The 22,271-nt window shown below is 50.4% G+C and overlaps 6 protein-coding genes across 6 annotated transcripts; 3 read left to right on the plus strand and 3 right to left on the minus strand.

The window, feature by feature from the left end:
- Positions 1 to 4,235: 4,235 nt before the first annotated feature.
- On the plus strand, positions 4,236 to 5,339 carry ALTATR162_LOCUS12010 (uncharacterized protein; the record flags this gene model as incomplete). The annotated part of the gene is made up of 1 exon (XM_043319655.1): positions 4,236 to 5,339. One exon carries the CDS (start codon positions 4,236 to 4,238, stop codon positions 5,337 to 5,339), a length of 1,104 nt encoding a protein of 367 aa, XP_043175590.1.
- A 432-nt stretch (positions 5,340 to 5,771) lies between these two features.
- ALTATR162_LOCUS12011 (uncharacterized protein) lies at positions 5,772 to 7,228 on the plus strand (the record flags this gene model as incomplete). The annotated part of the gene is made up of 2 exons (XM_043319656.1): positions 5,772 to 6,381; positions 6,432 to 7,228. The coding sequence occupies 2 exons, from the start codon at positions 5,772 to 5,774 to the stop codon at positions 7,226 to 7,228; spliced, it is 1,407 nt and encodes a 468-aa protein (XP_043175591.1).
- An 852-nt stretch (positions 7,229 to 8,080) lies between these two features.
- ALTATR162_LOCUS12012 (uncharacterized protein) lies at positions 8,081 to 8,532 on the minus strand (the record flags this gene model as incomplete). The annotated part of the gene is made up of 2 exons (XM_043319657.1): positions 8,081 to 8,305; positions 8,383 to 8,532. The coding sequence occupies 2 exons, from the start codon at positions 8,530 to 8,532 to the stop codon at positions 8,081 to 8,083; spliced, it is 375 nt and encodes a 124-aa protein (XP_043175592.1).
- A 1,356-nt stretch (positions 8,533 to 9,888) lies between these two features.
- On the minus strand, positions 9,889 to 11,422 carry ALTATR162_LOCUS12013 (uncharacterized protein; the record flags this gene model as incomplete). The annotated part of the gene is made up of 2 exons (XM_043319658.1): positions 9,889 to 11,347; positions 11,403 to 11,422. The coding sequence occupies 2 exons, from the start codon at positions 11,420 to 11,422 to the stop codon at positions 9,889 to 9,891; spliced, it is 1,479 nt and encodes a 492-aa protein (XP_043175593.1).
- A 249-nt stretch (positions 11,423 to 11,671) lies between these two features.
- On the plus strand, positions 11,672 to 13,822 carry ALTATR162_LOCUS12014 (uncharacterized protein; the record flags this gene model as incomplete). Its single annotated transcript, XM_043319659.1, has 2 exons — positions 11,672 to 11,812; positions 11,936 to 13,822. 2 exons carry the CDS (start codon positions 11,672 to 11,674, stop codon positions 13,820 to 13,822), a joined length of 2,028 nt encoding a protein of 675 aa, XP_043175594.1.
- A 5,512-nt stretch (positions 13,823 to 19,334) lies between these two features.
- ALTATR162_LOCUS12015 (uncharacterized protein) lies at positions 19,335 to 21,677 on the minus strand (the record flags this gene model as incomplete). The annotated part of the gene is made up of 4 exons (XM_043319660.1): positions 19,335 to 19,582; positions 19,645 to 20,073; positions 20,594 to 21,352; positions 21,404 to 21,677. 4 exons carry the CDS (start codon positions 21,675 to 21,677, stop codon positions 19,335 to 19,337), a joined length of 1,710 nt encoding a protein of 569 aa, XP_043175595.1.
- Positions 21,678 to 22,271: the final 594 nt, after the last annotated feature.

Genomic DNA, 22,271 nt, shown 5'->3' on the forward strand with positions numbered 1-22,271 from the left:
TTAGGAGCTTTTCCTTTCTCTGCTCTCGTTTCTGCTTGTCTTTGTTTCTATTTGTAAGACTGGAAGATCTAGCACACATAGCGAAAATCTTATAAATAGCCTTTCTTTGTTGTGTGGTGGATGTCAGCGGTACTCAGAGCATTACAAAGCCCTTCGTTTCAACTTTATACCTATCCGCTCTAGCTGCACTTTTCAATCTCTAAGAGCACCGTACAAGTGGGTGTGTTGCAGTTCCTTGTCAGCCTGCACCTGCAAATCAGGATAGCTTCGAGATGAGACATCTAACCACCTGATCACGTTCAAATAAGTTTACATATCGGAAGTCTGAACAAACTTGCAACATCCATCTTGGTGATGGACCACGTTACTTTAGAAATTTATTTCGTCCATGTCGTATGGTAGACGCGTCGTGAATCTCGCATAACATGTTTCACAAGCGAGTCGCCTGTACAAGCGAGGCGCCCACCCCGCCAACTTTAATTACACCTAAAGACGTGTAACTTAACAACGTGTTAATACAATATATAAACATCTATACACTAGATTAAGTAGTACCTGCAGTATCCTTTTTGCACGTACGCAAATTATGCCCCGTCTCTCTACACCTTGTGCAGCGCGCGAGAGCCTGACGGCTAAAGCCTGATCGCGCTCCTCCTTGACGCTCTTTATAAGCAATCTGCTGCTTAACCTCACGTTGAGTGAGTATATCCTCCCCCTCTCCCTTTGTTAAGGTCCCTCGCTTCTGTATACGCTTTTTCTTCCGTTGCTTACGCGCTGACGCTGCCTTATTAGCTCGCTTAAGGCTAGTGATCTGATCGCGCATAAGCTTAGCTAAGAGCATTATTACCTTAGCGCCCTTCTTAAGCTGGTTAATCGCCTTAATAATTAAAGCTGGTGATGAGCTCTTGTGCCGTCGCACGCGATCACGTATCAACGTTGATTGAGCCTCAAGCTCACGTACGTTGCTTGGCGTACGAGCCTCCTAGAGAGCCTCTGGTAGAGCAGCTGGACTAGGCGTACGCAGCTGCACGTCTAGCTTTGATAGAACAGCGTCTGGCTGGAGAGGAACAAGGCCTGCGCCTCGAAAAGCTGAGCAGATATTGACTGGTGTGAAAGCTTGATTAAACGCTGCCTTAAACGCTGGCAGAAACTCGAGCTTGGTGATGTGGTTGATGTGGTGGCGGATTAGGCTCTCACCTCACGACTGTACGCGCGCTTCAACGGCAAGAAGCAGCCAACGTTAAGAGGCTGCAGTAGGTGAGATGAGTGAGGTGGCATACAGAGCGTGTAGATATTGTTCTCCTTGCAGAGCTCTTGAAACTCGAGAGAGTGATGGCTCTCATGCCCGTCAAGGACGAGCAGGCGACGTGCACTAACAACGCGAGTCTTCGTGTGAGCGTTGAAGTGCTTTAGCCACTCAACTCTAAGCTCGTTGTTTGTCTAGCCTTTGTCGCTAACTGCGATCGCCTAGTCGCGTGGGATCTCTGCTTCCTCGTACTAGGCAGATAGGTGATACTGGCCAGTAAAGATGAGGAACGGTAGGATTGACCAGCCAGCTGCGTTGATCGCAGCGATCAACGTCACCTACTTACGATTGCCTGGTTGAACAGCCTTTGGCCTGCCTCTCCTCTCTAACCCTGTCACGACAAGCTGAGTCGTAATCTTGCCTATTATAAAGCTAGCTTCGTCAAAGTTGTAGACGTCCTCATCGCAGATGCCGTACTTGGCCTTTGTCTCCTCTACAAGCTTGAACTAGGAGGTAATTAGGACTGGGTCCTCACACAGAGCTCTCTGCCTATTGTATGTACGACTAAAACGTGTTGTGAGACTGTCTGTACGCTTAACAAAGTTGCGCGGCTAGTGGACGCCAACTTGGCCTGCGCCACGCGCAGCCAGCAGCTTGTCAGCTATATCGCGCACAGCTGCGTACGTAGGCGGAAATCCACGTTAGTTAAGATTAAGTATATAGCTGACTACTACCTCCTCCTCTAGCTGGGTAAGCTTCTTTGAGTTGGGCTGGCAATCGCGTCGAGCAGGCTTGCCAGCGCGTCGGTCGCGCAGCGTCGTACGAGGGACATTAAAGGTCTGAGCAGCTGCTCGTACAGATTTTATCTGACGCCTATTAAGAGATAAGATAGTTATCTGTATATTAGCTTTAGATGAGCGTGCTAGAGCTTGTTAGTGTCGAGGCATAATTGATTTAAGCTGTAACGTGCCCCACTATCGAGATGCGCACACCATCGAAATGCGCACTCTGCCAAGCCCCCACCACTTTCAACTCTCTATTACAATGTCTCAACTACCAAATCTTGAACTGCTTTCTACTGAAGACAGAGTCATCCAGGCTATCCAAGCTATGAAATCTAACGCGTCGCTTACCCAGCGACAAGCCGCGCATCGCTACGATATACATGAAAGCACTCTCCGCAATCGACGCGCTGGGAAGGCTTCACGACGCGATACTCAACCCAACCGATCAAAACTCCAGAGACATGAAGAGGAGGCGATTATACAATATATAAGGAAGCTTGACGCGCGAGGTTTCGCCCCTACGCTTAACTATGTGCGAGAAATGGCCAACCAACTACTAGCTACACGTAGTGGTGGCCAGGTTGGAGAAAACTGGACCTACAGGCTTGTACGCCGGAGACCTGAGATCAAATCTCAGGTAACAAGACAGCGGGATCATCAGAGAGTCCTCTGCAGCGACCCAGCTATTATTGGGCCCTGGTTCAATCTTGTACACAACGTCAAGGCCAAGTATGGGATTCTAGATGAAGACGTCTATAATTTTGATAAGACTGGCTTCCAGATAGGCGTTAGAGGGTCTGTTAAGGTAGTAACAGCCTCTGAGAGACGTCTCAAGCCACTTGGTGTTCAGCCTGGCGATCGTGAGTGGGCAACGCTGATTGCTGGCATCAACGCGATGGGGTGGTCCATCCCACCCTTTTTCATCTTCAAGGCAAAGAACCATAACCAGGCCTGGTATCACAACCCTAAAGATTGGAGGATAGGAGTTAGTGAGAATGGCTGGACAATAAACGAGCTTGGTCTTGCATGGCTGCAGCACTTTATCCAGCATACAGAGGCTCGCACAGTGGGTAGTCACCGGCTGCTTATTATTGATGGCTATGAGAGCCACAAGTCGCTCGCCTTCCAGGATCTGTGTGAGGAAAGCAATATTATCACCCTCTGCATGCCTCCACACTCATCGCACATCCTACAGCCACTTGATGTGGGTTGTTTTGCCCCGCTGAAGCAGGCGTACAAGAAGGAAGTCAGGGGCTTGGCAGACAGCCACATCTACCACATCGACAAGAAAGCCTTCCTAGCTGCCTTCAGGCCAATATTTGACAAGGCGTTCTCAAAGAACAATATCTTATCAAGCTTTCAAGCAACTGGCTTAGTCCCACATAACCCAGATGTGGTGTTATCTAGGCTTAAAGTACAGCCTCGTACGCCAACACCACCTGCATTAGGGCCTACCCCTTAGGAACCTAAAACACCAAGCAACGCCTGGGAGATAGAGGCTCAAACAACGCTGATTGTCAAGAGGATAACAGATCACAAGGAATCATCACCTGATTCTATCATTGAGATAGTGTTGCAGGTCAAAAAGGGATCAACTTTGAAGGTGCACTCACACACGTTGCTAGAGGCTAGAATAGCCAACCTTGAGGAGGCAAACCAGGCAGCATCTAAACGTATAAAGCGCAAGAAAAGCGAATCCAGAAGGGAGGAACCCTATCGCAGGCAGAGGCAGAGGATATAGTTGAGCAAAGGGATGTTGAGATCCAGTTAGAGGTGGAGAGGCGTCAGGAGAGGGTGCGCGCAGGTGGTAGTGCAGGAGGTATCCGACGCTGCAAGAACTGCGGCGAGGCAGGACATAATAAGCGCACATGCAAGAAATATGCAGCAGAAGTAGAGGATTAATTCGAGCTATTAAATGCGTAGATAGCTTGTTGTGGTGTTGAGTTATTCGCATGCGAACATAGATTGCTGTATTTCGTGCGCATTTCGATGGTGTGCGCATCTCGATAGTGGGGCACGTTAAAGGTGATTAAATTTGGTGGGGTGGGCGCCTCGCTTGTACGGGCGACTCGCTTGTGAAACATGTTAGGGCAAATAGCAGCGGAATGGTTCCGCTAGCGCGAACGCGTAATTGAGAGGCTCAAGCACGCGATAAGTGCATGAGGCTCACCTGGGCACTTCGCGCCAAACTACATCCCAACGACATGCCGCCCCATAGTAGAGGGGACTCTGTTCCTTCAGGGTTCTACTCGAAATCGACGCCCAATCTACCCACTTTAGGGTCATTCGACAGGGACGGTCGCGAAGATCATACACATGCTTCCCCTCCACGATCCGCTACTCGTCCAGGAGCAAGTCCCTTGTCGCCAGTATCGAACAGCGCTCTCTCGGAGGCGGCCTCCGTAGAAGATAACCAAGATGAAGACGAGGAGCCTTTCGTGGTAGAGGACGTAGCGAGTGAGGATGAAGAGGACGAAGAGGAGCCAGCGCATACGTCTCGACCACTGTATACCTCTAAATCGTATAGTCACCTCCCGCGACATACTGCGACTGCGCTCTTTCCACCCTTTTACAACAGACCTCCTACTCCGCTGCCGCCGTCCCCATCATTGACGTCGCTCCTCCGACCCGCGTTCAGCCGCCCGACCTCGAGACCTACAACACCAGACTCGTCGGATGTAGAAGGATATACTAGAGCTGGTTCGCATACCACTGGCACAAGCACACCCACGAACCTCGCGAGCTCGGCACGGCATGCGCCGACAGTACCTCGGGCCTCGCCGAAAGTCCCTACATACGAATACTACGGCTTTGCACTGTACCTAGGCAGCTCTGCCGCATTTCTCATGTACATCCTCTGGGCCTATGTACCAGCTCCCATGTTGCACCAGATGGGAATTCACTACTACCCGAACAGGTGGTGGGCGCTCGCAGTGCCATGCTGGCTGGTCGTGCTAGTCATCTACATCTACGTTGCCCTAGCAAGCTATAACACGCGCTACCTCACACTACCGCTGAGCAGCTGCGAGAACCTCGTCGATGAATGCGCACAGATAGCTGTTGTTGATCGGATAACTGGACAGATAGTCCGCGATCCGGTGCTAGTAACAGACAAGCTTCACGATAAAGACAAGGAAAAAGGTACTAGAGCGAGTGCACCTCCTAGTCGACGAAGCTCTTTCTCAGCATATCAATTTAGTGCGTCAGACGAAGTGGATTGGAAGGCCTTCTGGAGCACGGGAACAGATGCCGTGATGGATGTACCAATCGGCGGCGTCTGTGAGATATTGTACGGCAGCGACGGGTGAATTATGTATCGTCATTCTGACTGTTACTTATTCAATGCTGACAGTCATTCTCGGCCAAAGATGCCTGTTGCGCGGAAAAAGCTTGTCACGGGCAGTGGGTCGCTCTAACCCCCACTTACACATGCCCCTCCCGTAGTTGCGAGATTCGGAAAGAACCATGCGTGTGCCCCGCTATACCATGGGTTGGAGATTCTTCGGATTGGGCGGCATGGCTCTTGCTATCTAGCTGCTATTGTTTACTCCGGAGTTGGTTTGCTTTACTCAGCGGGGCATGCAGCGAGATAGCTGGTATAAGTCATGCCTTGACGTCCGCCTTTACCCTCTTTTCTATCCCACCTTTGCTCGTGAGTTTCGCTGCTTTGCACTGGGTTCACTTGCTTCACTCGCTCTTGTGAATAGCTTCCTTCGTTGACAAGCTATCAATTGCCCACCATGAAGTCCGTCATTGCTGTTTCTGCTCTCTCTCTGCTCGCTGGCGCCGAGGCAGCTGAGACCGTTCTTGGTGCTTACATCTTCCACCGCCATGGTGACCGTACACCAAAGGCTCTTGCTCCCACCAACCTGACTACCCTCGGTTACGAGCAGGTCTACACATCCGGCCAGTACTATCGCTCGCGTTACCTGTCCGGCGACTCCAAGATCCACGGCATCAATGAGGATGAAGTCAAGCTTTCGCAGCTTCAGGTCCAAGCACCTGTCGACAATGTCCTCCAGAACTCAGCCATGGGTTTCCTCCAGGGTCTATACCCACCTGTTCAGACTGTCCAGACACTCGCAAGTGGCCAGAACGTACAGGCGCCAATGGACGGTTACCAGCTCATCCCCATCAACACCATCGAAACCGGTTCCGGCTCTGAAGACAACGGCTGGCTACAGGATGCATCGAGCTGCCAAAACGCAAAGACGAGCTCAAACTCCTACTTCGACAGCGAGTCCTACAAGAACCTTGCTTCCAGCACCGGGGACTTTTACTCCTCCATTGTTCCCTCAATCAACGGCGTGATGGCCGATGATCAGGTGACCTTCAAGAATGCTTACGTCGGTACGTCTACCCAAAACTCCCGTATCTGCGCTCCAAACTAACACATTTAGTCTACGACACTATTCACGTAGCCGAAATCCACAACTCCAGCATCCCCAACTCAGATGCCCTGACCAACTCCACTCTCCACCAGCTCCAGACCCTTGCCGACGCCCACGAATGGGGTCTGGCCTACAACGCCAGCGACAACATGCGTGCCGTCGCTGGTATGCAACTCGCAGGAGAAATCCTATCTTACATGAACAACATCATTTCTTCCTCTGGCTCCAAGAAATTCGGCATCCAATTCGGCGCCTACGCTACTTTCATGTCTTTCTTCGGCCTTGCAGACCTGCAAAAAGTCAGCGACGACTTCACTGGCGTCGTCGACTACGCCAGCTCCATGGTCTTTGAGCTCTTCACCAACGCGGATGTAGGCTCTGGTTTCCCCAGCGGCGATGATCTCCAGGTTCGCTTCCTCTTCCACAACGGCACGGCGTCCAACTCCAGCGAGCCCACCGTCTACCCCCTCTTCGGCGGCAGCGACAACGCCGTATCCTGGAACACTTTCCAAGACAACCTCAAGAAGTTTGCTATTAGCACTACGGAGCAGTGGTGCAACAAGTGTGGTAACACTGCTGGTTCCTGCGCTGCGTTTGCTAACAACGATGCTGCTACTTCGCAACAGAGTGGCAGCAACGGCAGCGATATCTCGCCTGCTATTGGTGGTGTTATCGGTGCTTTTGTCACTTTGGCTGTTGTGTTGGGTAGCTTGGCGCTGCTTATGCTTGTTGGTGGGTTCAGGCTTGTTAGCAAGAAGGCGCTTCAGAGGGGTGTTGCGCAGAGCAGTGTTGAGCCTAAGGCTTAGGTTGGAGGGTTTGGAAGGAAGGTGGCAGTGTGTGATGGATCACTGCGATGGAGATGAGAACGATGTGGTGCGGATAAGGCATGGGTTTTCTGATGCTTAATCACGATTTTTTATGATATCAATGAATGAACTTATGATCATGAACGGCATTGTCTTTGCAAACATCAAGTCTAAATCGTCATTCCACTGCTAACAAGTCTAGTTAGTAGGTTAATAAATATTAAGGGCCAACCGAAGCAAAGGAATATAGGAAAGGTTATCGCGAGGCGCTTGGCTACGTGATTGATAGTACGTTAAGACTAGCCATTAGGCGCTAGTGAGTGATGGTTGCTAAGTTGTGATGTTCAACCATCACAACTATCAGGCAAGCAAGACATACAGGAGGTGTGGCAGTGAGGGCAGTACTATGATAAGGCAACAAGTATAGAGTTGTGGAGGTCTCTCGTTACACGCTTGTTGTGGCCGGCTCTTATAGATTCATCTCTTACCTAGACTATTACTTAGTCATTCTATAGTTCACATAGAATCGGAATGTCATTTCCAAATGCCTACTATCCCACCTAGTCGCCAGATAACCCACGCGGAACTCCAATACCACGTCTCACCCGCTTTAGTGCGGACCAGGATTACAGAGCAGTATAGCGACCCCGTGTAATAAGTGGAAGAGTTGCAACACATGGCCCTTGAACATCTTGAATTCCAACATGATTTTCAAACTTCATTGACAAACACGACAATGTAAGCTGGTCTCTTTTCTGATAGGGGTTCTCAAATTTTCAGTCCCCAGTCCCCTAAGCCACTATATCCTGCAATGGAGCAGCTCATCATTTCCCCCCTTCTTCAAATCACTTTCTAGCAACCGCATCCGCACTCCTCAGGGTGGTGGCAGTTCTTGCCACACGACTGCTGCTGGTTGCACGAACCCCAGTCGGTACATCCGATCCAGTCTCCAGATCCATCACCCTTGGCAGTCCAGCACCACTTTCCGCCATCACCGCAGACTTTCCAGCAGCGTTTCTTGCCCATGTCACATCCGTATGGAGCGGCTGAGTAACAAGCGCGGCGGTCGAGGGGACTCTGTAAGATGGGGGTGTCAGTAACTGCCTATCGAGGTAGGTATGGAGGGCAAAACAAAGAAACCTGATTTCACATACGGCTTTATCGGTGAAGCTCAACCATGGTGTGTTTGCGGGTGGGGTGGACGAGTTCTCGAAATCGGGAGCTGCGCCTGTGTCGCCAGCGTAGGGAGCTGAGAGGACGCCTGTAGCTGAGATAGCGTAGAAGAGGATGCTGGTGAGTTGCATCGTTACGGCTTCTCGAATCGAGGCGAGATTGATGAGTTGAGTGATCAATGTGAGTGTAATGATGAGGAAAAATGAGGAGGAGTGATCAAGAGTTATATACGTTTTCTTGTCAACTTGGCGTTGCTGAATGCAGTCTGAGTTACCCTCTCTCTTTCCAGGCAACTCGCCGATTGATCATCTCTGTAGCGCCGACAGCTGCAGGTGAGCCTAGCATAGCTGCTTCACGCCCTGCTCTTCACCGCAAATTACCAATGTTCTCTTTTGCGTATCATAAGATTCGCCTCCCATCTTACAGGGCGCGTATGCAGCTTGCCTGTTGTCCTTTGCTTGGTGTAAGTCTGACGGCTGTGCTGTTGCCCCATTTAATCAAATATGTTCGTATACTGAGGGTGGCCTTGCCTTAGCTTATCCCTCTAGCACAGCAACTCCAATTCTCCCCGCAGAGTGAAGTCGAGGATTTGCCAAGTATGTCCACTTGAAGCCTCAGGGTCCACCACAGGGCGCCTGAGAGACAAGAGCACACCTAAAACAGACATTCAGCCTGAATTCCAAAACCATACGACGATACAAACCTGAGTCTGACCGAAGCTGCGCCTATAGCGATAGAATCACCGAGTTCTGGAGAATATCCCTCATACTTAATCAGAGCGCAAATCAATCCGCACTACACTTTCTTGCTGTTGCCAATATACCAAACCGTTGCAATGTTACGTGGAATCCGAGGAAATCAGCCTTCTCAGACTCGACCGGTAGAGACCTAATTTGCTCTAACGCCCTGCGAGCTGCGGAACGGGCGTTCAGACCGCAGAGATGACTTACCGCTATCGTACGACTACCCCGTCAAGACCCTGGAGATCCAACATGCTGAAGATGTCACGGTCTAGATCGTCCATCATAGAGTGTTTCCATCACACCGTCACTACAGGGATCTATTTACCACCAATGAAAAAGGACTCAAGATGTTGCTTGCATCCTCTGGCGGAACCACCTTCCAGCTACGTAGGTGAAATCTAGGCGGGTACCTGCCGGGCGTACGCAGGGTCATCGTAGCGGCAGAACCCGCATGCGGCCCCACAAGCAGTCAGCATACGCCAACATTACCCCGAGAGCATCTCAAAGAAACCGCGCAATGAAACATCGCAACGGAACATCGCCACGGAACATCGCAACGGAACATCGCAACGGAACATCGCAACTCGCGCCCGCGCCTACTGTATACTTGTGAATACGGGTATAATATATCCTAGCCTTTGTCTAAAACCTGATACCTTTTTTTTTTACCAATTCTCCCAGAACGCCAACAATGCATACATTCATATCCGTCATACCAAAAGAAAAGGACGTGAATCTCACCTATCAAGCTCTCAAGACACTGAACCTGTCCTGCGGCTTAACCTTTGGCGCTCCCAGTCCTCTCCTCACCTCTTCCAACTGCTCAAGCCCACTCTGCTGCTTCCCCTTCTTAACCCTACGTCCACTCTTGCCCTGCGTATGATGGTTTCCCAAAAAGTCATCCATGATGGAATCGAAATCCGATCTTAGTGGCGGCGCCTCGCTACTTGACCAGCCGCTCATACCAGACATCTTGCTCATTCCGCTCATCTTACTCATTCCAGACACCATGGAAGCATCGTCGTCTTCGGGGAAATCGTAGTTGCCAAAACCATCATCAGCGTACTCTTCTTCGATTTTATCGAAACGCTGGTCGAGCAGGGTGAGACCTTCAGTGCGGTGGAGAGCGGAGGAAGACATGGAGTAGCCAGAGGTGGATGTCTTGGCGCCTTTTCGCTTCTTCCTGCGGCCGCCGGATGTGAGGGCTGAGGCGCCTGTTATGAAGGATTGGTCGTCTGCTGCCGGCTTGTTGGCGGTGGGCTTCGCGGCTTTGACGTCTTGTTTGAATTTCTTGAATTCGTCTAGGTAGGCCATGTCTGCGGCGTCGGCTGGGGCGGGGGCTTCATCTGGAGCGGGGAGGGAGGACGGATCGGTGGGTTCATTGGAGGGTTTCTGGGCGCGGAGTTTGGGGGAGGAGGCTTTGATTGTGTCGTCGGTTTCCCAACCTGGGTCTTCTTCGTCGAGGAAGCGGTCCATGAGGTTTCTTTGGTCGGCGTCAAAGTCGGCGCTTTCGAACTCTCGTTGGTCAACTTCGTAGCCATCTTGGGCTAGTTCATTGAAGATGTCTTCGTCGTCCTCGACATAGGCTTCGTCTTCTAGCGCTTCGAGCACTTCTCGTAGTCGGGGGTCCATGTCGGGTTGGAATCCCTTGAGGGCGTCTGGGATGTTCTGCTGGTCTTGGTAGGTTGACTTGCGTACGAACTCTGAAGGTGCCATGTCTTCTCCGAAAAAGTCGCTCACGCTGCTGATGTTGCTGCTCACGCTGAGATCAGCCTGGCTTCGGCTGTCGCTCAGCGATGCGTCGCGCAGCATGTCCGCCAAATCCATCTTCTGCTTTCCCTTCTTCTCGGCCTTGGCCTCGACAAAGTATGCATCGCCGGCGCCCGAGCCCAGGTCGCGCATGTGCTGCATGTAGTCGTACTCTGTGTCATCGTAGTAGATGCCGTAGTTGGCGGCTTCACCCTCATTCTTCCGTACTTTGGCGCCATACTCGCTTTCTAGGTCGCGCCTTGACTTGATCTTGCTGCGTCCCGTCGCTGCCGAGTATTGCGATGCACGTGAACTTCCCGCCGGCTCGGACTCTTCGCGCTGGTTCGGCGCGATGGTCTCAGCGAAGACCATCTGCGGGGCATCTTCGTCGTGGATTCGGGGGTCATTTTGCGCGCGGTGGACGAGACGAAAGTTTGTCGCAGTCTTCTTATCGCTGTCGCGGGGTTAGCGGGGTACTTTTGATTGCGCACCCAAATTTCTCCACTCACATGAATTGTCGGCGAGGCATCGTGGCGGGTTGCGTGACTGTTCACGATGATTTCTACGGCAGTGGCGAGTATTGACTGTCGTAGAATTCTGGGGAAGGCGCTTACAAAGGGTCTTTTGGCGTCGGGCGCTCAGAAAAATAATTTAGGCGAGGCAGCCGGTGAATGACGTGGTGGGGCAACTCCCGTCGCAACTTTCTCTTTCCACTCACCCCTCTATTGGGTCAAAAACACCCGCCACAACCACACAACACACACTTTCAACCGCAAATATGGTGCTCGCCAAATCCAAAAAGAGTGTCGGGCTGGGTAACAGCCTGATGAACGATAGGTTCGCAAAGGGAAAGGGCGACAACCTGCGCAAGGGCAACTTCAATGCGGGTATCGAGCGAACAGGTCAGAATGGCGAAAAGGTATGTTGTGGCATGCTACACCCACTCTGGATATTTGCGCACTTGTACGAGGATCGCGAAATGTCTTAGGCGGCGTCCGGAAGAGCACACGGCCATTGGAGGACTCATACTAACATTCTCCAGTACATCACGAACGAGAAGAAGGAGGCTTCATACATGAAGATGCGCTCCGTTACCGAACAGGGCGCTCTCGACGACTTCCTTTCGACTGCAGAGTTGGCCGGTACCGACTTCACCGCCGAGAAGATGAACAACGTCAAGATCATTCACAAGGACCAGAAGAACCCATACCTCCTCTCGCCACTTGAAGAGCGCAATGCCACTCGCCGGCACAAGGAGAACAAGAACAGGTTGACTGTGCCGAGGCGACCTCGCTGGGACAAGGACACTACGCCACAAGAGTTGGACGAGAAGGAGAGGGCATCCCTACTGCAGTGGCGGAGAGGCTTGGCTGAACTACAAGAGAACAACGATCTCCTCCTGACACCCTTCGAGCGCAACCTCGAGGTTTGGAGGCAGTTGTGGCGTGTTATCGAAAGGTCGGATCTGATTGTGCAGATTGTAGACGCTCGAAACCCGCTCATGTTCCGATCCGAGGATTTGGAAGACTACGTCAAGGAGGTAGACCCCAAGAAGAACAACCTGTTGCTGGTCAACAAGGCAGATATGATGACGTTGGAGCAACGAAAGGCCTGGGCCGACTACTTCACTGAAGCGGGTATCAACTACAAGTTCTTCTCGGCTGAACTCGCCAAAGAGATCAACGAGGCTCGCGCTGGACTCGAGGACGACGATGAATCGGATGAGTCTGGCGACTCCGACGAACTGCTGACTGACGATGGCATGGGTGAGGACTCCGACGCAGAAGGCGATGAGCTTGCAAAAGAGGCCAAGAAGATCGACTTGCAAGATAAGCAAGAGGAGAAGGAACAGTGGGTGGATGAAGAGACAGTCGACGTACCAGGCGCGAGCCAGTCAGAGGCTGATGGCGACGAGCGCACGCGGATATTGACTACCGAGGATCTCGAAGCCCTCTTCCTTCAACATGCGCCTGATGTCGACACCGGACCCAACGGTGAGCCGCGAAAGACATCGATTGGTCTTGTCGGTTACCCCAACGTCGGAAAGTCGTCCACGATTAACGCCTTGATTGGCGCAAAGAAAGTGTCTGTGTCTGCCACACCCGGAAAGACTAAGCATTTCCAGACCATTCATCTCAGCGAAAAGGTTGTCCTCTGTGATTGTCCCGGTCTAGTGTTCCCCAACTTCGCAACAACCAAAGCAGAGCTTGTCTGTGCTGGTGTCCTGCCAATCGATCAGCTTCGAGAGTACACCGGTCCCGCAGGCCTTGTCGCACGTCGCATCCCGCAACCATTCCTCGAGGCGCTATACGGAATGAAGATCCATCCTCGACCCATCGAAGAAGGCGGAACCGGCATCCTGACCTCTGACGAAGTCCTCCGTGCCTACGCTATCGCCAGAGGCTTCTCCACTCAAGGTCTAGGTCAACCAGATGAGTCCCGAGCAGCACGTTACATCCTCAAAGATTACGTCAAGGGCAAGATTCTCTTCTGCCACCCCCCACCCACCGACCCTCCGCTAGACCCCAAGCACTTCAACCGCGAACTCTACGATATCAACCATCTCCCCGCTAAGCGCCGACACCACCCTCTTGCAAATCTTCCTGGTAACACTTCCCTCGCTGGTCCGGAGGCTGACGACATGTCGCTCATGGACGACGACCTCGACGGTGGTGTACCTGTCCAAGGTGAAAAAACACAACGTATGGACAAGCGCTTCTTCGGCCCTGGGCAGGGTATGGGAAGGGTCAACCAACCGTTTCACTACAAGTACAGTGAGCAGGGAAAGGAGCTGAGTGGTAGGAAAGCGAAGATGGTCGCTGCGCTTGAGGCGGATGTTGATCCTACGGAGATGAAGATGAACAGTAAGAAGCACTTCAAGGCTAACAAGAGGAGGGCCAAGAAGGTGCGGTCGGAGTATGTGGATTAGAGGATGATGCGAAGGAAGGATAGAATGAAGGAGGAAGGAGGGTTATGAATGCATGATCGGCGTTTGGTATCTGACTTTGGGATGATATACCGGAATTCAATGCATAGAATATAAAAGTCATGTTATTAAGTCTTGCTTCGTCTTGTCGTGTTCTAACCACGGGGGAAGATGGTTGAAGCACGCCAGTTATCTTTCGGTTTCTGTGAATACGTCACGGCTACCACTCCTCCTTATTTCCAGGACTTGGCTTGCACTAACGCTGTTGTCGCAGCTTAGAAGAATAGATGCATGTGTCCATTCTCTTTCTTCGCCAACAGACGCCTTGACCAGTTCTTCACTGTAACCATTGGTATCGCTGGCCTCGATTTTATTCTTATCCTAGGCTTGTAGAGACGTCAACAGAAGGCAAAGTGAGATGAAGTTTCCGTAAGGGCAAGTGAGAGATCTGGCTTGTATTGTGTAACTATGTCTGTTTTGATGCAATTTGATCAACTACTCTCAGACGAAAGTGTAAAGTGTAACCATGTCGGTGGCGGCCTCTCGCGTATGAGTCTCTCCATGAAAGATTATTTCAAGATGCAATCTGGAGACTTAGAAAAACGCGACCGAAGGATCTTATCTGCAAAACAAGAATTTTCCAGAATCAGGAGCCAGTGGGGTGGCACGATACGGAAGCTGCCACAAAATGACTATGGTAGCTTCTTCGATCTCAGTAACGAGAAGGACTAACCCTTGGCTTGGCTTTGAAACATCTCTCTCGGTGTCGGGCCTAGTACCTTTTCATGCACAAATTGTCCTTTTTTCTTTTCCGCCTTTCGACCCCCATTAGGCGTCCAACCACGCGCCGCCCAGTTTGGAACAAAAGATGTCAGACCACAGGTGGCCTGACATTAGTCCATCCGTCCTCACGACTCCACCTTTGAATAATTCCCTCCTCAGCAAAGCGTGTATTCCATCCCTACACACTCTGAACGCTTTCCTTTCAAGACCGAAGTACCAGTACACCCAAGTGAGGTGCCCATCATGGCGACCACATCGACGCTAGGACTTACGCTCACACTCACACCCACCCTTCTCACAATACTAAGAATCGCGCCTCTGCTAAGCAGCACCGCATCTCTCACACACGCATACATGGAATATGTCACCACATCGTCCTTTCTCTACCCACCACCAACAGATTCGGGAATTAGTCAATTCCTGCTTGGGCGACGACATTCCGCGATGCCGGGTACCGAGAAGGAAAAGGATAAGGGAGGGGATGATAATGGGAAAGACGGGGAAGATGATAATGCGGGAGCGGTTAGAATTGCAGAAGCAGAGCAGATAGTCGTTCCCAGATGGTTTGTGGCGTTTTTTAATAGAGGTGTGCGGTCGGTTGTTGGGTTCAATAGCATTACGCTGCTGGCTGCGGGTGCGAATCTTGGGCTGTGGGGGGAGGGCTTGGGGGGAGCCAGGAAGTGGTATGTGGGTGGGCTGGGGCGGCGGCGGCACATTATGGGTTTGTGCCACTGGTGGGACCGAGTGTGAGGGCGTTGTTTGTGATGTGTGAGAGGAGGGACGGGAAAGAGATGGAGAAGGGGAGTGCGGTCGAAAGTGTGAGGGAGTGGGTTAGTTGGCATAATCTTAGGATGGGAACGGTGGATATAGTGGCTTGGATGTGCTTTTTTGTTGGGGCTGTGGAGGTGTTGAGTGCGTAGATGTAAGTTGGTGAGAGAGGAAGAGGAGGGGAATTGTGAAAGAGCTGTCGGGACGTCTGGTGACTTCGGTGCCCTGGTTGAGGTGAAGGATAGTTAGGGGTCACATGAATGAGTTTGGTATTTGTAGATATGTATAAATATACTTCTAAATAGTCAAACGAGTGTGCATATACTCAACGAAAGACTGCAGGTGAGATCTGAGGAGCTTGTTGCTAAAGCATCAATACTCTAAAATTAACATGGTGATGCCGACGAGAAGTTCCAAGCACCCATGTAGGTGATGCATGAAGCCAAGTAGTAGAAGTCATGTTCGTCGCACATTGGTCGTAGACCGATGTTGTTTGGAGTACCAGGCCGGAACGGAGACATGCCCAACGTGATCATCACAGTGCCGGACCGGTCTACAATGTCGGCGCCAACATACCCTCCAGCTACTGTGTCATGGGCAAAAACGACTCAAGGTGCAGTTTAATCGAGGGTGGCGACAGGTATACGGACGAGTTATAGGAAGAAGGGAATGATGCAGCTGTGTATATAAGGATGAGATGTCTAGATCAATACCACCGTAACTCAATCATTATCTTTCCAGACATTAGTCTGAAGTGGATTTAGTGGTGCCGTCCACCAACACAGTTCTCACCACGGGCGCAAATCGCGGTCAGCAGACCTCATCCCCAATCGATTCAAGTATGGCACTCACCTTAGTGCTTCCAGATATTGGCAAAAGTCTTTTTAACGCATACCTCGAGCATTCAAATACGCCCCTTGTTGCGGCAGTCCGAGATCTCAGTTGCTCAGTCTCTTTATACTCTGTCAAAGTCCCCTGGATCCTTTCCCATCGTGATCGAGATCCATGTCGCAACATCTGAATCCATCAGACACAGTATCCAATCCCTGACGGTGGAACATCAAATTGATAGCCTTGATGTAGTTATTGCCAATGCGGCCATGACGCTTAGTAGCATCAAACTCTGTGAGATCGGACCTCGACGCATTCTGCCCCTCATCGATGTCAACGCGTACGGCCAATTGGATTTTTTCAAGGTCGTACTTCCGTTGCTGCGCAAAGCGGAGAATAAGATCAAGGCGAGGTTCATATATATGTCCAGTATAGATGGAGGCTTGTCGACTATGGACAACATGCTTCCCATGTCGACATATGGCGCAAGCAAAGCTTTGGGTAATTTCTTCGTCAAATGGCTGTCCCTCGAGTGGCAGGATATCATCATATGAACTCAATATCCAGAATGAGTATACAAATACATTTCTATGCTCAAGTGCTAATTAAACTCTAGTATGGTAGCGACGGATATGGTTAAAGTTGCGTTTGAGGACCCAAATTCTAAAGGTCTGAACTTGAGAGCATTAGCGCTTTCAGTGAAAAAATGTTACCAAAAACTGCTTCGGCTGGTACGTAAGCTTTCCAACATCTTGCGCAGCTACTGATATGGTCACGACAGATTGACCATGCTACCTTAAAGGCTACGCATGGCAGGTTCCTTGGCCTTGAGGGTGAGGAATTGCTATGGTGAGACTGCAGCGTCTAGGACGCTCAATTACGGTCGTTGGCGGTCCAGAGAATAGTGGTGATTTGTTGTGGTTGTGGCGCTGGAAGAAATTCGAGTAGTGGCGCACTAGGCAGTCGGGAGAGCTGCCGCGATCCATACTTCCATGCCAAGATTTGCCCAATCGGGACTGCAATAAAAATTTCCTTAAACGATGTAAAAAATATGAGCAATGTAATTCTTGTGGGTCACATGACAACAAAACCAGCCCGGCTAGCTCAATCGGTAGAGCGTGAGACTCTTAGCTTTCACGTCCTAATTAGACTCGATTGGTTATCTCAAGGTTGTGGGTTCGGTTAGTAATTCGCAAGCCGCCATTCGATTTCCACATCTAACACTTTACAGACCCCCACGTCGGGCTTTCTTTTTGCTGTGGTCTGTTACGATCCTGAGAAGGTGGTGTTCGCGGTGTGGCGCTGAAGGTGTCGCTTTGTAAACAAGTACCGAAGAGATGCCGGCTTAGCTTCCAAATACTTCGATGGATATATGCCAACTGCCTGACGGTATGCGGCTGTGCCAGGTTATCAAAGGATGGTGTTCTTGCGTGTCATAGTTAAGATAGAATGATGTTCCGCTAAGGTATCTGTGTGTGTAGACATCACCTGATGCTCGGACTCTTCAACTAATAAGCTTCAAGCTTCTTAAAGCCAATCAACGTGTGTACATTTTTTTCTCCAAGGGCCCTATATACGCGAACTAACCAAGATTCTGGTTTGCAGCTAAAGGTGTTAAAAGCCCCATAGAGTTCAGATGGCGCTTCGGAAGCTTACTAAGACACGTGGATAGAATGTCTTGGAGATCTGCACTGCAATCTCTAGCGCGGGCGAGCGGTAACGAAGACAAGGCTGAATTCTAGCCTTCTACGTGGTATGTGCAGATGGTGTAATCATCAAACTAGATGGTGAATGTAGATGAGTAAAGGAAGCTGCATAACTAGATAGCGACGTTAATGCTGCGACACTTTAACCACTGTTTAGTGTCAACAGACTGAAGCGCTTTAGTAATTACAATTGATGCCGACTAGCAATGATGCGGAGAGACGCTACAAAGGCAGCATGTGGTCTAAGTAACTAGTCCAAGTTCGTATGAGCAACTAGCGAACACATTTTGGGATATACAACGTATGGCAAGCGAAGTACGTATAATGTGACATGTAGAGAGATAGGTCGGAGAAGATTGTGAGCGCGTAGATGAGATCATCTCTTATAATCTAAACCTCGGCTGAGTTTGGTCCCTCGCCAAGGGTGGTCCGGAGAAGACGCTTCGCATATCTCATTCTATTAAAGTGAACTAGGCCGATTCACTGCTAAAGCGTTCAACCTAAGGCATATAGGGTGGCTGAATGTTGCACACCGATCATCAAGTATTCGCAACATAGGTATAACTAGACAAACGAGGATGGAGAACATAAGGTATCGTAGAGCCTGCGCAAAGTCCTAGACACGCAGAGTTGAACCCTAGCATAGGCAGCGACATTTGGGTCAAGCTGCGACGTGCTTTCGACAAGTACGTTAGATGTAGCTGCGAAGTATGGAATGTACGACCGCTCACCTACCATTCCTTCTCGTCAATCGAATCTCAGTCAAATCGCTAACTGTGTTTCCACCCTCCTTTCTCGATCTTCTTCATCTGTGAACAGATTTTTGTTCAAATCGCTGGTTTTGGTCGGTCCACTTGTATTGTCAATGTCGTTGTTGCAGTTGTTTCTTCGTTGGCGCCGCTGATGCTGTTGGCATCGCGGGATTTGTAGGAGGCTCGTTTGTTGGCTATGGATACATCGCCAGGTACTGATTGACCATCTCAACGTATGTATCTACATGGGTCATACTCACAAGCATCCTGTTAGCCTGTAATGAATACTCGTGCCATGTCGCAAGCTCGACCATTGGATTCTGCTCGAGCTCCAAGTTCGGTTCATTCTACAGTTGCTCCTCAATCTTGCGTTTCATGTCATGGTTCTGATCAGGTCGCAGGTCAGGTACCCCGTGGTTGAGTTGTGGTGCGTAATTCTTGTAGTAGTGGAAGGTCGACAATGACACTCGACGTTGTAGGACGCGTATCGCGGAGACTGCGGTGTGTATAAAAGGCCAGACGCAACGATATCATCGCGAGCACGAGGGCTTTTGATCAGACAGCCATGGTATAGGCTTGAGAATAATATGCGTCTCTGGTAAAATAATAGTACACGCTCGCAACGGTGTTCGTAAAGACTCTTACACCAAACATGCAATGATCTACCAAAACCGCTCACGGCCTTGAAGGTTCCCACAACATCAATGGCTGTTCATGGATGGGTCCACAAGAACTTGTGAAACCGAACCGGATGACCTCGACATCCTTGAACCCATGCTTCCGGTAGAAACGATGACCGACAGGAGTGGACGCCAGATAGATAGGAAGACCAAGTTTTTCGGCACGCTGTGTACCCCAGTTTAAAAGGAGACCTCCCGCGCCACGACCCTGAAAGTCTGGGTGCGTATATAGCAGTTGGAGATCTAGAATTTGTTAGTGTCGAGATATATGCCTGCTCGACGATACATATAGCACGCAAACGTACAGATGTATGGCTTATCCGCCATAATAGCTTTCCGCCTCTCAGCCATCCCTTCAAAGAAAATCTTGCATGCTTCCGGATCCATTCCAGGCCCGAAGCGTAGAGGCTTGAAGGAGGCGGCCGCCGCCTCGGTGGTCTCGAAAATATGCCATTTCGCCCATGCCACCATCTGACCAGTTCCATCGTCGAAAGCCTGCATGTAATGTGCAGTAGAGTCGTTGTTCCTCATCTCAACGATATGCTGGATCCTTTGTTGTAGCGCTCCAGGGAAAAACGGGCCCGGGTTGAGAATCGGGTTGAGAGGGTTGTCTTTATAAGCAAGAGACTCAATTTCGCAAGCTCGTGCGATGTCAGTATCGGAGACTTCCCGCAAGATGATCGCCATGCTGAACGATGTTGGTGGAGGAAGATGTAGTCGTGGTGATGTGCAGCCTGAAGGTGGTAGTCATGAGGCTAACTTAACACCTCAAATAGGAAGGTGCATCTTGACTTCCGCCCTTGCGCCCTCTTTAAAATATCTAGTAAGCATCCTACCAGCGATTGAGATGCTGATTTCTGCTACGTTGTATAGTGCGGGGAGTTACTCGCCTTGTACTAACGCAAAGACAGGGTTATATCTAGATGCAGTTCTCGCCAAAATTGGAAGACTCTCCCTTCAATGGCGTGCTCAGATTAGATGAAGGCCATCATACAGGTCTTGAAATTACCCCACTCTTCATGCAATATCCGGAGATGCGTGAAAAACACGCTATTGATCAATGTTTTGACTCTCTGTCTGATGCGTAACCGTTCGGTCAAGCCGCCACTAGGAACACCAACTACAACAAAAGCGAACGTGAGGATGCCAACCGTGGATCATGAGCGGCAGCTGCAAGACGAGAAAGAATCCGATCGACGCATATTTCGGGGATGAAGGAGCTATTCCAGATCCCAACAGAGAGCTTATACGTACATAGGTAGACCGCGTAGATACATGCTTCGTAAATGGGATCCGCAAATGACTGTGAAAGGCGAGACGTGCTAAGCAAGTCTACCAACCGAGACTCCAGATTCGCTGGAGTATCATCAACAAATGGCGTATCTCCTGTAATTGCACGTTCGTCCACGGTTTTACAAAGCATAGCCAGGTCTTCCAGTATGATGGCGAATTCTATCAGCCAATCTCCAACCATGCCAGAAAATCCGTTAGGTGTTGCACAGCAGAGCTGGGTATCTATATGCCGTGGATTCTTCCAACCATCATACATCTTGTGCGAAATCGAACGCATTGTATTCAGAACAAAGCAACCAAACAGATCCTGCCAGAACAAGGCGCGTTGCATTTGTGCAACAACGGCGATGTTCCCCGCTTGGTACAAGCTCATCATCATCTGTACTCCGCGTATATGTGTGAAGATGCTGCCGGCATCACCGGTCTCAATGCGATAATCATATCCGATGAGCATAAGCATAACGGTGATAGTAGATGCCGTTGGCTTCCACCCAGGGTCTACCATAGCGGTTTGCATGCCTTGGAGGAGCTTGCCGCGGTACGTGAGTATCTCGACATTTGGAACGTTGGCGTTAGCCGAAAGCGTGAGGACGAGCGATAGGGCGTAGAACAGGATGGGGCCCGTCAATGCGCCTTTGAGGACGTTGTCCATGCCCTGGAAGAAGACCTTGCCCGAATCTTCGATACAGAAGACTGGTTCACCTGCTTGCTTCGCCGATGCTATTTAACGTTATGGTCATCCGTTATAAGAGAGTATGCGCATGTACATACGATGTCGCAAAAGGATGCGCAGCCTTTCAGGAAAGGCGCAAAACGTGTTGAAGGGATCCGTCAATCCAATAGATGATGTTTTCGTAAAGACAACTGGGAACCGCTTCTGTCGCTTTTCGTTTGCTACAAAAGGCACAAATAGATCTCTCCGCTTTATACGATCAACTCGGCTACGCTGTATGCTGTTACGTATGGCATGCTGCCGGATACCTTCCTGTTTCTTTCGGTCCTTGAGCGGATCGGGATGCGACACCGTCACGAATTTGAAAGGCATGTCTCAACACCATGCAGATAAGCGGCACATCGCGCCCGGCCTGGCTGCTGACCTGTCTTATACTCGAGAGTTCTGCAGATGTCATATTAGAGATAATGGCACAAGCAATAGAGCTCCACCAGCAAAAGACGCGTCGCGCTGATCAATATGGCAGGTGTGCCATGATAGGCTGATGTTATCTTATCCCTACGCATGTCAAGCCCCACCACCCTGGCAGCTGCACTCTCTCTATGCAATACGCATGCTGCGTCTTTGCTATGTCAGTTTCGACGCATAGCTGAATGGCCCGGATACACCTACAGTATATTAATGTAACTGTTGTTATCGTCTCCGTAGCCTTCCGCGATCAGAAATAAAAACGCTATGCGACAGCTCGCGACCGCGACCCAACATGCCCAGGTGTCGTTTTCAACCACGTCCCGGATGCGGCAAACAGTTATGCCGGAAGCCAGGACCTGCCATCCTTTTTGCAGAGTTGAACGCTCATAATCAAATTTATGACGGACGTTTTTCCATACAGTGACAGAAGTCGATCATGATCCGGTGATGCCAGGCGAGACGCGGCCATGCAAGCAGAACTCATCCTTCTAGCCT

This window comes from Alternaria atra (genome assembly GCF_907166805.1).
Source record: "Alternaria atra isolate CS162 genome assembly, contig: 37, whole genome shotgun sequence".
NCBI classification, from domain to species: Eukaryota; Fungi; Ascomycota; class Dothideomycetes; order Pleosporales; family Pleosporaceae; genus Alternaria; species Alternaria atra.